Raw genomic sequence first — 18,152 nt, forward strand, 5'->3', positions numbered from 1 at the left:
AAAATTTTACGATTGGTTTCAAAGTTCTAGAGGAAGAAGGTAGAGGGTTTGGTCCAGCTGGGAATATATAAACCCCGTTTATGGATCATTTACCTTCAGAATGGAGTAAACTGGTCATTTTAACACCCTAAGAATGCTGCCCCCTTCACCATCTCTGGAACTCTAACCTTTCTATTGCATAATCACGTGAGTCAATGACCAATTTGATTTGGCTCCTACATTTGTGAATACTTAAGAAAAGCACATACTGAGAGATGAGTGACCTGGATATGTTTATATCATGATTATATTAATGTTTGATAGGGATTGTCGAACTTCCATAATGGTGAGAATGTTAAACCCTGCAGCTAAATTGAAAATGGCTACTCAGCTTGACGATATCATTTTATAAACAGGACGGAACATTTCCCTGCATCGCACTAATGTGTGATAGTATATTGGGTTGCATTGTTTGAGTCATCCGTGATATCAAGGGGAAATCCCCTGAATAGGTCATTTGATGGTTACCGGCAGGGAAGAGGATGGGGTGTGGAGATTAGTGAACTGATTCTTGTACAGTAATCCTGTTCTACACAGAAATCTCTTTTATAGATTGGGAGAGAATGATATCCTTGTGTTATAAGTCAATATTTGTTGACATATAATATTCATTTTTGTTACTTATATACTTATTTTTAATATTTCAAGCAAACGATTGAACATTTTTTAGAATCCAACCTTCACTAATTAGTCCTTTCAAGCACGGAATCAAAGCGACCACAACATTAGTGACCATGGTTTCAGGGTTTAAGTATTAATTTTTTTTATCATGTTCAGTACTAAAATTTTCGCAGGATATACTCGTTAGGAATCCCTAAAATGATCACTAAAATTATAATAAATTGTCAACACAATTGAAAACATGCAAAATGAATTTAAAAATAATTTAAATTAAGTATGTTGTAATATGAACCGATTATCTCTGAGATAACCCTTCTTATATGACTGCATATGATTAATATTTATAACATTTATAACATTTAAATATACTGCATTGTCTTTGTTACTGTCAGTGTTATCTTATACATATTAATTACCTATACTTTTTCCTCTTGTTTAGGGCTTCCATTAGGAAAGCTACCAGAGAAGACTGGCAAGGCTCAAGTAACTGTAAGTCAATACAGCTGAATACTCTCTACCTTAGTATTTAACATTGTCTTTGTTAACAGTGATTATGTATGTTACTTTTAATTGTAAAATATTACTTAATATATTAAAATAAATCTCCATCATTAACAACTTTTTTTATTCCTATATCTGTAATTTTCTAATCTCATCTGGACACTAATATTATCTGCTTCAACTGTGATTGGTATTGTTTTATTGTTTTAATAACCAAGCTGATCCCTGATTTAATGTAGAGATATGAGTGCTAAATTCCTTCCATTATCAGAAACATCGTTCGCTTGTTTCCTGTGTCGCGGTGTTTTGTTTGGCTGGTGGGTTAAATTACTTGTTTACTCATGGTATTGCTAGCGCTTTTTTTCCCGGTAGGAGGGTGTTGCTTAGACATCACTTCCCCATTATTCTACTAATAATTTATTATGATAACAATATTAACTCATATATGATTTTATTTTTATATTACAGCTCAATGCAAAACGCATGTTCATCTGGCATTGCTCATTATCAGCAGGACTATGACGTCATTCACTCAATTGATGCAGTAATTTTAGTGAGAAAGAATCTAATTAAGATGTTAGGTTCAAACTGTTAATATCTCCCAAATACTAAAACAGCGCCAGGTAGGGCTCCAGTATTATACACATGTAACTAGTCTAGTATGATTGTGACGTCATCAAATGCCTGTATTCTCAAGACAATGGAATGGTGACTTGATGAAGACTGTAACTTTAACATTCATTGTGAACGGATCTTGTAGAGAGATTAGGTTCTACAATAATATTAATAATACCATATACAATAAAGAAGTGACATTTGAAGGGTAACTGTTCAATTTACATTTTGTTTTAAAGGATTACTTTAGGCGGAATTTCAGTCTTTAAATGTAATAGTCCAAAAAAGGAGTATTGTTAATATTTCTTCAGCTTTTCTGGTTTGGTAAGATAAATGTCTGGAATACCCCTTCAATGCTAAATTGATGATGACGTCGGTCCCTTAGTACAGGCGTAAATATTCATGTCAATAATGTGATTTATACATTTGAATAACTCGACAAAATCAAGGTTTGTAATTTCGTTCTTACACCAGAGCATATTTAGATGATTTTCATCATCATTTGTGGGTGTAGAATTTATACTTCAATGTTTTCATGTTATTTGAGGCCATAAAAGTCTTCACATCCCATTGTGTTTTGTGTTGTATTTGATAAACTGACATTACTGTCTCCGTATTATAATATATAGTCCAGTTTCCTTTACTGATGAACTCAGCTGTTTAAAGTAAAGTGTCTCAAAATATTATAGTAAAAGCAACCTAGACTGAAAGCCAGTGGTCTACGACATAACAACATTAATGTTGTGCTTAAAGTCATCCTTTAATATGCTACATGTTCAACTACTTAGTTTTGTGCGCTAAAGTGTACAAATGTAATTTGTTAGTTTTGTTAGTCACATTGCTGTCGTTCGGGGACTAGGGGGTCGGTGACGGGGACATAACTGTTATCCTGCAGTGACCATTTCTTAATCTGATGTATATCTAACGTTTGCAATGAGTTCACTGTACACTATATATCTCTTATTAAAAGACAGCGACCTCATCTTCGCCACCAACTGAAATAGTGACTCTTCCACTTTTAATTAAGATATATTACCCACCTATTAGGCGGATTTAACCACATGTTGCATACATAATTTAAATGTAATGCTAGCGTTTTCTTTTCATTTCGGAGAAGGTATGGGGTGTCTAGTGGATTCCTTCTCCATCCTATCAAGAGATTAGGTTTGTAAACTGTTAGTAACTGCAAATACTACATAGAACTCCAAACAAAGATGCGATATCTTACATGATCATATATGCTACTTAGTATTTTATTGTAAAGTGTAAAAAAAAGTACTTTCTTACGTTTTAATAATAACATTACTGTCCACATATGCGTTCTTTTCTAACTCTAAATTCGTTTGCTCTTCAAGCCAAATTCAAACTTGCTAAGACCCAATCAATGTCAATCAATGTTCTAATGACGTCATCCATCAATCACTACGTCATCAGTATAGGAGACTATATTTTCTTGGATGTCAACTATTGAAAGAGGGGAGAAAGAGAGCACAATCCCTACCTTACTCTTTGTGTGTATTTGGCGATGTGTGTGTGTGTGGAGGGGCGGGTAGGGTGTGAAGGGGAGGGTGTTGTAGGGGCTAGACCCACCACATTGGTGATCAAGTAGATGTTATAGTAGTTATTTGCACCACCACCAAAACGCTTATTTGTAGAATGTAAATTAAATGGTAATGTGCAGTATTTTTTTCTAATTTTGTATTTTTTTAATATGTATTAAAGTCATCGTTACTTTTGTAAATTAAGAGAAAGGTTTGTTCACCTACTCGTGTGTCCCTGATCAGATATTACTGGACCTGCTCTCACTCTCCACGCACTCCTCGTGTGCAGGGCATAACATCCTTCATTGGTCCAATTGTATGTAATGTTATGATTCATCCCAATTCCAGACCCATATCATTACCTTCCACCCCACCCCTCCCCCATCCCCTCGACAAACACTTTACTACTCAGAAAATTAATTATACGTCTAATTATGTTAATAGTTCTAAACTTATTTTTTTAAGCAGACATGTTTGGAATGCTTTTAGTTATAATATGTACATACTGTATCCACATACACTTGGTAACTAGGAGTGAGTGATTACACTTTTTCTTCGTTCTTCCTTCTACTAAATGTTGATGTAAACTGTGACGTATCGGTTACGTAATGTCTAAAATCTAACAGAGAGTAGAGCCACGTTAATTGTGTCAACGTTAGGACTAAGTGGCATTCATTGGTTGTCATTCAATGGTACAATACCATTGTGTCATTAAAGTCGATCTACAAGATCTTAGAGGTGATATTAATTAATATCTGTGGCATGTTTGTTCTATGTCAGCATTTCTTCATTTCTTTCAGTTCCTATGAATTATCGTTCTTAACATAAAGACAATAATATGACGTCATATCATATGATTTAAAATAACAAATGTATATTATGTGTATTACGTAACTGAGACTTCAATAACTTCATCTATCAATACTTTCATTTTCTTATTCTATTATTATGTTCATTTTATTATTATATTTTAATGTTAAGCTTCGCTTTATGAATTTTTATTGATTAATAATCTGTTTGTTTCAAATCAGCATTTTAATAATTTAGTTTATTGTCAATTTTACGGCATATCCTATTTGTTGTACTAACTGATCCCATCAGAATATAACATGAACGCTCAAAATAGTTCACCGACAAACAAACATACAAACGTCTCTATTTAGTGTTAACGCTATCTCTTCGAAATTGGCAGTCAAGTTAAAGGCGCTTTGATCATGCGCAATTAGTTCAATCTCTCTAGGTATGATGATATGACGTCCATATAAGATTGGTAACATTACTACAGAAATTAATGAGATACACAGGTTCCCATTATTGTTAGCGCTTTTTGTTATGTTTTAAATCAAAACTGACTGTAACGTCGATAATCTTAAAAATGAAAGTCAAGAGGAAAATTTTCATTTGACTTATTAAAGAGAATCATATACTAATCATCCTGGTAAAATTTGTATCCAATTCCTACATTGCGTTTGGAGATATCGATAGCTGACATTGTAACAGTTTATACCAAAAGTGAACTTAAAGGAAACTGGTGTGGTGTCATAGCAGGTGTGATGTCAAGTGTGATGTCACTGACAGAAAACTTTCCTTTGTTCATGCTTTCACTTCCTTGGTTTGACTTTGGGTTGGAAAAGATCCCAACTTTGTTTTAGGGTATATGACAATGACAATACCCAAAGTATAGAACATACTAAGTTTGAAAATGAAAATTAGACTCCCCCACCCCCCCCCCCCATTTTTGATTCCTTGTCGAAGGCAAAAGGAAGCTATGCGATGGTGATGTTGTGTGTCGGTGTGTGCTTTTGTGACACTTGCTTGGGTCCGCGATAACTCAACAACGGATAGATATATGTAGCACTTGCTAAATGTAGATGTTTTTTGGTAAGAAGTTGTGCCCTATTTGTTAGCACTGACTTTATGAATATTAATGAGGTTATGCAATTTTGGACCCAACCTTGTTGGCCCCAACAGTAATCAAGTAACCATAGTGACCGTTGGACTCTTGTTAATATTTCATCGTCTTCGTTTACCTTCCGTTGTTATGATAGTCTTAAATGATGCCTTACCTTTAAGATAATACGATCACGTGAGCTCACATTATTTATCAAGATGAAATAAGATAATAACGCTGATAATTTTCTGTACATTAAGTAAACATTTAATACAATGGTATGCTCTCTGTGTTTCATTCTTCGTTTTTGTTATTTCCTTCAAGATTTGTTTTTATATTACTGCATCTTTTAAAGTTTCTACTTGTTTGTGATATTAAAGGAGAATCAAATCAAACGATCAGTTTAATAGTATGTGATAGGTTAGCTATCGATCAGTTTAATGGTATGTGATAGGTATGCTATCGATCAATTTATAATTATGTAATAAGTAAGCTATCGATCATTTTAATATTATGTGATAGGTAAGCGATCGATATTATATGATTGGTAAGCTATCGATCATGTTAATATTATGTGATAGGTAAGCGATCGATATAATGTAATTGGTAAGCTATCGATCATTTATTATTATGTGGTAGGTAAGCTATCGATCATTTTAATATTATGTGATATGAAAACTATCGATATTATGTGATTGGTTAGCTGTCGATAGTATGTAATTCGTAGGCTATCGATCAATTTAATATTATGTGATAGGCAAGCTATCGATCATTTATTATTATGTGGTAGGTAAGCTATCGATCAGTTTAATATTATGTGATATGAAAACTATCGATATTATGTGATTGGTTAGCTATCGATAGTATGTAATTCGTAGGCTATCGATCAATTTAATATTATGTGATAGGTAAGCTATCGATCATTTTAATATTACATGATAGGTAAGCTATCGACGAGCAAGTCACTTAAGGTAACTTTACGCATTCGAGAAAAAAAAAACATTTGAACTTGGAGATACCCTCGTAGATTTGAATAAGTTTTGAAATATTACATTTTGCCTTCATTAATACAGTCTTGTTTATAAGGTATATAAGCAGAACGTTAAACAGTTATTGTTTTAGCATTACATAATTTTGGCGTAGTAAAGCTGATAATATTATGTGCATATCAAGTAACCCTTAAATAAAAAGATCGGCTATATATTGTATATACTCTTCATTTTATTATTTCATTGTTATTTTAATGCGTCTTAAAAATGATTCTACTAGTTTTACTTTATTTCGGATCTTCTTATTTCTTTATACTCCGATATTTTCCTTCGATTTAGAACAATTCTAAGACTAACTAATACTTGCTCTTATTATTGTGATATTTAGTAATTAATTGTTAGATTGCATTCTACTTCAACCATTTATTAATTTTACTTTCTTTCAAGATTTAGTTGCTTTCTTGCGTTCCTCCTATTTCCATGTTTTGAATTATTATTTTGTATAGGCCTATTAGTCACGCGTAATACAGTGAATATTAGAAGAATATTGTTAAATGTTATCATAATAACAATGACTAGCTGTCTACCGTTATACCATTGGTTGTGTTACTCAAAATCATACTAAAACATTGTCTTAGACATTAATTAATAACAATGACATGTTTTGTTTTTTAATCCAGTTCTTAGTTCCATTATTATGATCTCTAATGATGTTTCCTCGAAGACAATAGGAACACGTAACTGTGACGTATTAACGTATGCTTTTAACATGATTGCTACGAAGATATTGTTGGGTATATTAAACATTAACCTTAAATGTGATGATCGGCTCTCCATGCATATCTTTCATTCTTCTTGTATCGTTATTTTGCTTCTTATTAATGGTGCCGGTTAATGATTAATAAATATTCATGATCTCTACATTGTAATTCAGTTTTTGTCGTATTTGCCTCATAGGCCATCAGCTGAAGGTCGAAATTCGCTTGTTTCGTTCCAGCAACTGCGGGTCTAAAATTTCTCTACAGCATTGAATACATAAATTAACTAAGATTAATGATCCAAAAGTTCTCCATGTACTTTCCTGCAGTTTTTTTGCAATTCCGCTCGAAAGATCGAACTATATTTTTTATTGCGTATGTTAAGAAACCTGCCGTTTTACGTTCAAAAGTTGTGCGCCAGTGAGATATCTGTACCATGTGATATGAATTGTCCAATGAGCCATGAGTTCTGTGTGCAATCTTTGTAGAAAACAACAAACATGGCGGCTCCCACGGGCGCTAGTCAGTCTCCGACACACGGAAATCTACAGTGCTCAGTGCACATTGAATCTGTAAAATTTGAAGCAGTCAAGGCACTGACGAATAAACGATGGACTAAAGTTACTTCCTGCGCTAAAGATTGGCTTAATCTCAGCGGCGGAGACAGTGATATCGCCGTACTACTGATTACTCCATGGCCTACTACGATCAAGCGTGTGTTCAACAGCATAGTATGATGGGGTTCCACGATAAGTGTTACAGGCGGTTCATTGATAGCAAGCACATTGCTGCAAGAAAACGGACAGTTCCAGAAGAGACCCCATATGATTTTAAACGAAGAATTGACGGAAAAGATCGAGGAAACCAAGCAGAAGCTCTGGTGTATTGCCTGTTCAATTTATTATATGTGGGAAAAGAAACAATACATTACTCGGCGTTGCAAACGGGTGCAGGACAAGCTGCAGCAGGCAGAGACTTTCGATGGAGGTAAGCCTAAGCATACTACACGACTCTACTTGTACTTCTGTGGCATAGTTGAAGTGTTAAGAGAAGTTGCATAATTCAAGATCAGTAGCTCTTGAGGGATAGAATCCAAGTCAAAGGGCACAGTGTTGGACCTGAACATAATATAATTAGTGGCATGGTCATCTGATTTGTTTTGTTATAAGGTGGTAGGAATGGAATTTGTTTCAAATTCTCCATCTGGGGCACTAGCCTAAGTATTAAATACAGGCTTCATAGTTTTCTTACTGTGGCCCATTATTTGAATGATAGAGATATTATATTAGTTAGAAAAATGATTGTAACAAAGGTGCAATAAGGTTAGGTTTGCAAGGTCTTATGGTCAGCCTGTCTAGCTTTACCAAAATGAACAAGTATCTGTCTCCTTTATTATTAGTAACAGATATAATCTACCATTGTATAATTTAAACCATAACATTAAGAGATAATGTACTGTACTGTCAAAAAAAGCCTGTTTTAATTCTTTCTTGCATGACACTGGTTTGCAAAATTTGAATGTGTCTTTGTTTGTCCATAGAAGATGAGCAGATCACATGGTATATAAATAAAATTGTCTTAGTTCTTATTTGTTCAAACTTACATTTTGATCAACAGAAAATGCAAAACAATTTGCTTTTTTTATTTCATTTTATTAAAGTATTGCTTCGACAAGCAGCAGAGCGGAAAAAAGATGAGCCCAGATTTTATGAATATTAGAGGAAAAGACTGTGTTGCCATTGAAGTGAGGTACCACTCTCTATGTTGAAGAAACTAGATACAATTCTTGACAAGGAAGACATACAGATCTTGAAAGGTAAAGTACTCTCTTCAATGTGTGGTTCATTGATTGTTCAGGGGTGGATCTAGGACTTTTGGAATATGGGGGTCCTCCCCCAAGGAAAATTAAAAAAATCTCTAAACGCTTTGAGATGCAATATCAGGTTAATCTTTCCATTGAAATTATTAAAGTAATTTGCAACATATTTCTAGCTGAATTGTAATTATATTGGTACCCCATCATAAAATTTGAGACTCAAAAATATCCAATTTCATGGTACAAGGTGTTCTGTTCATCTCCTCCTCAGAACAGAGTTTACCACCAACAAAAGATGCTCTGATCCAGCAGGCCAGGAAAAAAGAGGTAACACGGGAACCTGGTTCCCGGGAAATTTTAGTCACTCGCGGGAAATTTTGGAGCAGAGATAAAAATATAAATATTCGTCACTCACGGGAAATTTTGGAGCAGAGATAAAAAAAAAAAAATTAAAAAAAACAAGACAGCAAAAACAGAGAACTATAAAAAAAATCGCCCTCGTTATATCAGGTGTCTGTGTAAAATTAATAGTGACATGCGTTTGCTTTAGCAGCGCGATAAGTTCTCACAATCCCGCATCAAATTTGAAGCAGTGCGGAGGGTCGAGCACAATCACCGGGAACTTCCCGCAGAGTCACTGGCAAATTACGGCTTCCACGAAGCAATTTCAGTACCAGCGACAATAACCTAACATCCACACAAATCTCCGACCACATGGTAGCCTTACTTCACACTAAGTCAACGTGGAAATCTAACCTAGCCATCTGTTTATTCGCTCTAGTTGCAGGGGCGTATCCAGGGGGGGGCGCAACAGGCGCGCGCCCCCCCCTATTGGCCGTCACCAAAAAAAAAAAAAAAAGTTTAGCAAAAAAAAAAAAAAAAAATTGATGACGACCTTTATGTGAGATGTCGGTGATCGCTCAACCCCCCCCCCCCCCCCTCCCGTATGCTTTATTTTTTGTTTGCCAAAAAAAGGTTCTGGCGAAGTTCGGCGGCATAATAGTTTTAGAAACATAGATGGTAATTGTGTTTGTATTATCACTATAAACACTAAATGACATGCCAGCCATACTAAATTGTGCATTTTGTGTCCATATTTACTGGAAATGTTGCTTATTATTAAGGTCGAAAAATGGATCACATATGGCCATGGGCGGCGATCCTGGGTGGAGGGGGGATATATCCCCCCATGAAAATGGGTGGAGGGGATGTAATGCACCATATCCCCCCCCCCCCTACCACCAAATGCCACGGATAAGAATATTTTCATGCCTACATTTATGCATCTTTGTTAATGTACGGCTCTTTTTTAGCTTCATTTCTCGCCTACCATAAACGCAGTGCGATCTTTTCAAATAAAGCGTCTTTATAAAGCAAAAATAGTTGACTGTAGGCTTCATTGGCCCTATAACAACAAAATGTATTATTGCGCCCACGGTATTGATATAGTACATATATGCACGCTCATAGTATTCATATAGGCCCTATAGTAGGCCTACACACGTACATGTTCCCTCGAACAGCTGAGAATCTCATGTAACCAGGGTAATGCTTAATACACGTTTCACCTGGATGCCCTAGCAATCGGTACCTAGGAATGTAACTATGTGTAATTGTGTATTGCATGTGTATAGGCCTATAATAGCCTGCATGAGGCCATTTTCTTCATCGAATAATATAACAGAGCTCTCGAACATTCTAACGTTGCGCCTGAAACAAGATTTACAGGGGCAATTTTCCCAAAATAACACCCGAAATTAAAAAAAAAAGTATTTTGGATCCTGATTATGAGATATTTCGGACATGACATCCCTATTTTAAAGTTGGGTATATGCCGCTTGGAAACCTCGGGAAGTGCCGTTTCCGGCCATCTAGAGGGTTTGTTAATCCCAAAATTTTCTTGTACGCTTCGCGCCAACTCATGGTGGCGCTACGCTTAGATAGTCAACAAGGTCATATCCCCTCCCCCCCCCACTCGGAAGAACGGATCGCCGCCCATGCATATGACACCATTTTGCATTTCAGCCCTTCTTTGAAAGCAAAAATTGTACACCCCTCCCCTTAGACCCATCCCCCAGGACGGCGATCATTCATGCCTGGCGCCCCCCTATTGGAAAATCCTGGATACGCCCCTGAGTTGTGTCGCAAATAAAAAATATTTTAATATATAATAATATACATGGAAACTGCAATCTTCAACCACATGTTAGCCTAACAACCACACTAAGTCAATGGGAAATGTAGCCCAACGATCATTTCGCAAAAAAAAACAATACTTTGCGTAGCTTTTTTACATACTTTCCAGGCTGCTATCGTCGCGCATGGTACCCGAACACCACACGTAGTCAACGGGAAAATCTAGCCTTAGCATCTCTTTATTCGCTGAAATTGTGACGCAGTTAGCTAAAACTAAAATATCCATGAAATACTGCAACAACAAGCATGTTAGCCTAACAACCACACTAAGTCAATGGGAAATGTAGCCTAACCATTGGTTTCCCAAAAAAAAAAAAAAAATGCGTAGCTTAGTTTACAACTTTCAATTTGCTGGAAATCGGCATTTGTTTGGAAGGTATGTGCTATGTCTTAAATAGGGAAAATTGTATTTTATATTGGAGTAGTTTCTAGTTGTTATTATTTCTTTACATCACTCTGGTAACATTCTAGAGTAATTTTAAACAAGTTACGATGGTACAATTTGCTTTTCAGTTTGATTGGCCTGAGCATACATTTTCTAATTGAACTCGAATGGAGTTAAATAGGTAACGAATAGGTATGTTTAACTTCAAGTTTGTAACATTTCTATTTGTTCATAAACGGTATAATACTGAAAATAAGTACAAAATAAAGTCGGAATGTAGCCAATATGTAACTAAAATTTACACTTTGGTAAAGACTGAAGATGGATGGTTTGTCTGAGGTGCTTTTTGAGATGGATATTTTGAGTAACTATTCTTAGCCCATTTCAAGCCATTAACAGGTGACATACACGTCGAGGTAGTTAGGTCATTCGCTGAGCACAGTGCTGACTAGGTAGGATGTCATATTTTCGTATTTTGGAAATTTGTAAAAAAAAAATCCCGAGAAACTCCAGAGGTAGTTTGATACAAACAAAAGGATACCTAAGAGCCTTTGTATTACAACGAAAGCAAAAGGAAACAGGAAAATCACAACAGTAATTTTTTCTATCAGAAATTTTATTGCTGATTTCGTATAAACGGGATATTTTCTCTTTTTGAAGTAATCGGAATCGGTACGATTATGAAAAAAATAATCGGTATTTTCTGTTATGCATAATCGTTTGATCCCTAGAACGGATTACTAGTTTAATCCATGTGCGAACGTGATAATCTAATATCGTACGTCGAGTATGAATGAAGGATGGTGTCGGTTGCTTTTTTCCAAGGTTTGTGCTTTTCTTTTGGAAGTGTATGATAAAAAACAAAGGCCCTAATATAGCGTGTTATTTTTTATATTTTTTTTTTATAACCGTGCGTGTAAGAGTATGTACATACTGTAGCCTAGGCTATGCATATTGAATGTATGGCATTGACAGTCTCGGAACTAAGTGCTTTGAACCATAGATGAAAGTTGAGGAAAATACCGGTTGTAGTTACGATACCGGGATTCATGTTGCAACAAAACGACTCATGTGCTACCGAAACATGGTTTAACACATTTGTAGTACACTGGCAATCACTGTAAAAATGGTCCACCAAATCGCGTCAATTGGGTCTTAAATTTTCAAAAAGCTTCAGCTTCTGAGGGGGGAACATCCCCCCTCAGACACCCCCTACACTGCGTTCCGCGGCGGGAAATCCGACGAAGTCGGATTTATGTTCCAGGGAAAAAAACATTTTTTCTGACCGTGCTGATCCAGCATGTTAAGCGCTGCACCAACCAGGCTGCTATTCACAGTAGGGCATTGCAGCAAAGGATTGATGCACTCTCACCAGAGGGACATGGATGGAAACTTGAAAATGATGACCTTATAATCACTTGGATGACGAAGCCACCTGACCCAGATGTTTTGCTTCAGTGTGTCAGCAGTAGCTGTAGAGTCGGCAAATGTCTTAAAGGAAGATGTTCCTGAATGAATGCACAACTACCGTGTACAGACCTATGTAAATATAGAAATTGCAGCAACTTCCAAGAAGATGTTGAGATTGTTGATGCAGGGGAAGATGATTTGGAGGATGAACTGTGATGGTGTTAAATCTTGATATCTTAGTCTGAAATTTTAATCAAGTTTGAAGTTTGTGAAGAGGGTTAACTTTTTCAAGTCATGTTGTCATTATTTTGTTCCCCAGAGTTTAAAGGAACCAGAAAACATGACCTTATTCATATATTCATTTTAGCTATTAGTAGTTTTACGTAGATTACCCTACCTACCAGACACCTTATGATAAATATCCACATTTTCTTCAAATCACACTTTTTTTGCTGAGAGGGGGAGGGGGGAGGAGGGTGTTATTGGGCATGCTTTACCTCTTGCATATTCACAACTAGATTTACTGATGACGATGACGCAAATACCGCGTCCTGAAACCAGTCAGAGGTATATATACTGTTGTTGGGGAACCATCGCCCCTGACCCTGTTCCAATATCACGGTTCTTTATTGTTTTGGCGTAACATTTCGTTACCTGTTTTATTCATATTGTTAACACGTTTTGTGCATCTGTTCAAGTTTTGACTGAAGGATATTCAAGTCTTTAGTGACTTTTATTTCATCTAATTATCTTCACCTCTACTACGGAATGGACTTTCCCTTTTCCATACCATATCTGACTTCCATGCAGTGAATTGAAGTGGATCCTGTTATAACTAGTACAACTGTCCTTGGATGAACTTTTAATCACTTATTAATTCCTCGCCGCGCCTTTTGATGAAGAACCTGTATCTTGAATCATCGCAAAGGCCCAGCTCTACTACACCATTGAGTGTATTGACCCAGTCTTAATAGATACATTATTTCTTTCTATCTGGGCCTTAAGTTAACTGTCTTCATTATTCACTTATTTGTACCATTCACCTTTATTATTCATATTATTTGTAGAATATAGAACTATTATTATTCAAAATACCATTCGAAACCTTGTCGATCTTTTCTTTTATACGTTAACTCCCTTGGAAACACTTTTTGCAGGAATACGAATTATAAACATGTCGTTTCCGTAACATGGAGAAAGTACCTAGTTTTGCAGAAGACTGTAGAAAGAGTACTAAGGTAACGGATATATACCGACTAACTTTATTTCACATCTACGATATGCCATGATGTCTTAGTGTGCCAACTTATATATTGATTTATACAAAAGAAATAACTCACTGGTCTTGGGGCATTGGAACATCTCACTGTAACTAGGGATTTAGCTACATGTAAAGTAGAGGGGGAGGGGGTCACATGTGTAAAACAGTTTGGATGTGGAGTGTAACAATTATGGAGAGGAACTTTTCATTATATGTGTATATTTACGCATACATGGCCAGACGAAATGCATTCATAACATAGGGGGAAAATCTAAAAATATTTGATTTATTACAAAGCATTATATCTGAGTTTATTAAAAGTGGTACATTTTCATAATTAAAACCCTTAAGTTATAATGTGCAAAAATTGTATTTCATATTTCAAAGTTGAAAATGTGATTTTTTACCATTTTGGCGAAAATGGAGGGGGGGAGGGCACAACTTGTAATGCCTGAAAACAACCCTCACTGACCGTTAGACCAGAATCCTCTTCCACCATTCTTGTAACCCTGACCCAACTATTATACAAAAAAAATATATCAGTCGTAATTAAACATATAAGAAAAGAGTGGTATGTATGCACCACTGTACCAAATCTAACGTTAGCACATGTGTTCCTAATACATAGCATCGTAGCACGTAATGTCTACATAACATACCCAATTTCAAGGGTGCGTTACAAAAATACTGCAGGAAATTTTTTGGAGAACTTTTGATATAATGTTTGTGATGCATTAAACTACCCAAAAATGCATTAAAAGTCTAGACCCGGTGTTGCTGGAACGAAACTGATTTTACAGCCACATTTTGAGCTTCAGCTGATGGCCTATCAACCCAATTGGATATTATGAAGCCATACAGTTTACCGATATAACCCAAGCCCTGTCACGCAAAATTGAATATATTTACATAACTACAAACACAGATTAACATATAAATATGGAAGAAATCACTGCGTTGCGGTATCTGTTTATGATATTACATATTTCAAAGGATATATTTATCCCTTCATTTTGTAATTGTTCTTTGTATCTTCCGTATTTCTGCATGTAAGTACAAATATACAATGTTTGCAACAAACAAACTTGTTCCCTTTGAGGCGATCCTGGTCTCTCATTGTGATACAATTACAACCGATTCATCCCGTTTATCTGTTACTATATCATAAGTTCGTATCGTAGAATCTAATGATGTAATTATTGATATGTATAGATATTGTAATGTCAATAGAATCAATAAAAGAAAATTAATCAGAGAAATATTTTCAACAGTATTAACATGTAGTCTATGTACTAACTTGTAATTTTAACCTCTTCCTCTTTTTTCTGTCCCGCGTCAAGATCACACAGAAGGTTATGGCTATACAGTAACTCTCCGGCAAAACAGGTTAATCTGGTATACTTGCGGTTTAGATTAAGAAATTCTCCTTATGAAAGTGTTGATATCGCCATGTGTGCCTTTAATTTAAACTTTCTCTTCAAGTTCATTCCAACATTTTCCAGAAACAAGTGCTTTTGCAATAGATTTTAAACTTCCAACTTATTTCATTTCAATCAAATATTCAAGAGGGTATAATCAAATGATCGTATGTGCTCAATTGCTCAATTTGGCATATGGTGACCATTTTCTGATTTTTTTGGGTTATTACGATATCATCTCCAGGCAGGATTTTAACGGTTATACGTATCCCTTGTATAGCTGACATATTGTGATGCGTATCTGTGTCCATTTGCCTTATTCGTGTTGATTGTATCAAGAGAGAAGTGTATTCCTTTCCTTTGGTAACAAATGTTATTTGGTTTAAGTTCCGACAAGATGTAGAACGGGGATCCTGACCATATATTGAAATGTATTTTATACTTACCTGTAAAATTGTGCTATGACATTCGCCTGGACAACAATCTCTTTATTGTTTCTTCGGTGACCATTTGAGTCATGTTGCTTCTATGGTTCCTTAGGTAATAAAACCTTATAGAAAATATTTGTTTTTATCAAAGATGTGTTCCTTGCTGGTATCCTCATATCAAAGATAACCTAATGTGTAACGAACAATGTTTATCTTTTTAATGTTTTATCTTCGTCGAGCACTTACTCTCTTTTTTTAATGAAACGAAATATTTCCTGATTCGACTTACCAATGTCTCGATGTTTATGACGTCATGTATGTATTGGTATATCATTGTTTCTCTGCTTTTCGCTACAGCACTGTGTTACTAAACAGGAGAAAACAGTTACAGAGTATAATACTAAGGTAGGTTGATGGATATTGTAGTATACTTATTTAGAGTTTTGATTTCATTGGGACCTCATATGTAAAGAGATGGCTGTCATAAATGTCTATCATATATTAACAAAAAAAGTTTGGAGACAATTATTTCAGTGCGCGTACAGTCACATGATCAGAAGGATCGGTGTAGTTGGGACTTCTATATCATCATTCGGCATTTGCAAATACTGTTAAATATTTAGGAGGGGGTACCAATATATTTTCTATAAAAAGATGCATAAGAAACCCAACGGTGTTCGACTTTATAACTTCTTCGTTTCATATACTTCTTTCATGATAGGAAAGGTTTGCTAAGTCTACGCATGCGTAACACGGACGATTGTAATTGTATTTTATGTAGCAATATGTGATAAATTGGTCAAAGTCTGCTGATATCAGACATAAACGTAAGAGAAACGATAAAAGTAATTGATAGAAAATGGTCATCAATTTACCAAAGTAGTAACGTGGGAATTAATAACAGAAAATAAAGAACAAAAAAGAGGATAAGATCACTCGGTGATCTTCGAAACATTTGATCTTTTGGAACTTTCTCGTGAACCATCACTGTATAACTTGAATTTATGGACACTCATTTCAAGCGATCAAGTGTAAAGCTGTGCATTTTTGTTTATATGCATTGTTAAAGGATCCAAGCTGCCACTCCAGCTCTTGAGTTCCGATAATCCTGTGAGAATTTTGTTTTTCATTGTAAGTTATCTTCAAGCCTCTTTACTTTACCTTTATTTTTTCCCTTCCCTTTTTCTTTTTTGTAAATTTCCATTTATGCCCGGTGAAGAACTTAACTATCCCGCCTTAAGTGAACCTGATAGTAATTACCATACTAATGAGGTTAACCCTACTCATGAGAATATTGATCCCGATGCCAACTTTGATGATTCTTTAACTGCCTAAAACACGTGTAGCTATTATGACGTCAATGAAATTAACTCAAAGTCCGGCAACAATTTCTTTTCGCTACTCCACATTAATTCAAGAAGCTTAGGGGGGAAAAAATGACAATTTGTTTACCTTAGTTAAATCACTCCATAACAATTTCACTTGTATCGGTGTGTCTGAAACGTGGATAAAGGAAGATACCCCCGTTCATCTCCTTCGACTCCCTGGTGATTCATTTGTTATCAAGGTCACGTAAATGTGAGAGGTGGGTGTGTGGGCTTTTAGGTTAATGATTCATGCGTTTATAAAGTCAGGAATGACTTAACTGTTTTTAAAGAGGGTTGTTGCGAGTCACTTTTTATTGAACTTGAAAACCCGTGTGATACTAGTAGAACCTTGATAGGAATTATATATCGTCCTCCCATGACAGTAATTTTATTGATATTATGGATAATTTTGAAAATATTACTATTGATATATGCAATGAGGGTAAACCATGCTACATTCTTGGGGACTTTAATTTAAACTTACTTGAGTCACGTAATTATAATGTTGCGCAGTTTGTTAATACTGCTGCAGCTGCATTCTTCAGATCTTTAATTAACTGTCCGACAAGATCTTCAAAAAATTCAAACTCTTCATTGCTTGACATTATATTAACCAATGTCACTGATAAGATTTCTGTTAGTGGTGTTTTATTGCATGATATTTCCGATCATTTTCCTGTGTTTTGCTTAACATCACACAAAATTACTCAACAAAATGATAGAACCAACAAATTTAAGCGTAATATGTCCCCGATTAATTTAGATAAGTTTGTACACAATCTTTCTATGGAACCTTGGAGTGTTTTTTTTTTATAGTAACGATCCTGATACTGCATATCGTACTTTTATTTCTATTTATTCTAAGCATCATAACAATAGTTTTCCGTTAGTATAGTTAATAAACGCACTCCAAGGA

At 35.4% G+C, this 18,152-nt stretch overlaps 2 protein-coding genes across 12 annotated transcripts in view; one reads left to right on the forward strand and one right to left on the reverse strand.

Annotated features, from left to right (window-relative positions):
- LOC139970049 (uncharacterized) overlaps window positions 1-7,126 on the forward strand; it is a 245,528-nt gene extending 238,402 nt beyond the window's left edge. For 2 of the 4 annotated variants that reach the window (XM_071975659.1, XM_071975660.1), the window contains exons 8-9: window positions 1,100-1,149; window positions 1,630-7,126. In XM_071975659.1, coding sequence (XP_071831760.1) covers window positions 1,100-1,111 — 12 coding nt within the window. In that variant the 3' untranslated portion in view covers window positions 1,112-1,149; window positions 1,630-7,126. Of the gene's footprint in view, window positions 1-99; window positions 187-1,099; window positions 1,150-1,629 lie in introns of all 4 variants that reach the window. The other 2 variants (XR_011793900.1, XR_011793899.1) reach the window with 2 other exon arrangements.
- Window positions 1-18,152, reverse strand: part of LOC139970087 (uncharacterized) — an 853,056-nt gene that overhangs the window by 52,169 nt on the left and 782,735 nt on the right. The window lies entirely within an intron of this gene.

This window comes from Apostichopus japonicus, chromosome 7, assembly GCF_037975245.1.
Source record: "Apostichopus japonicus isolate 1M-3 chromosome 7, ASM3797524v1, whole genome shotgun sequence".
Classification (NCBI taxonomy): Eukaryota; Metazoa; Echinodermata; class Holothuroidea; order Aspidochirotida; family Stichopodidae; genus Apostichopus; species Apostichopus japonicus.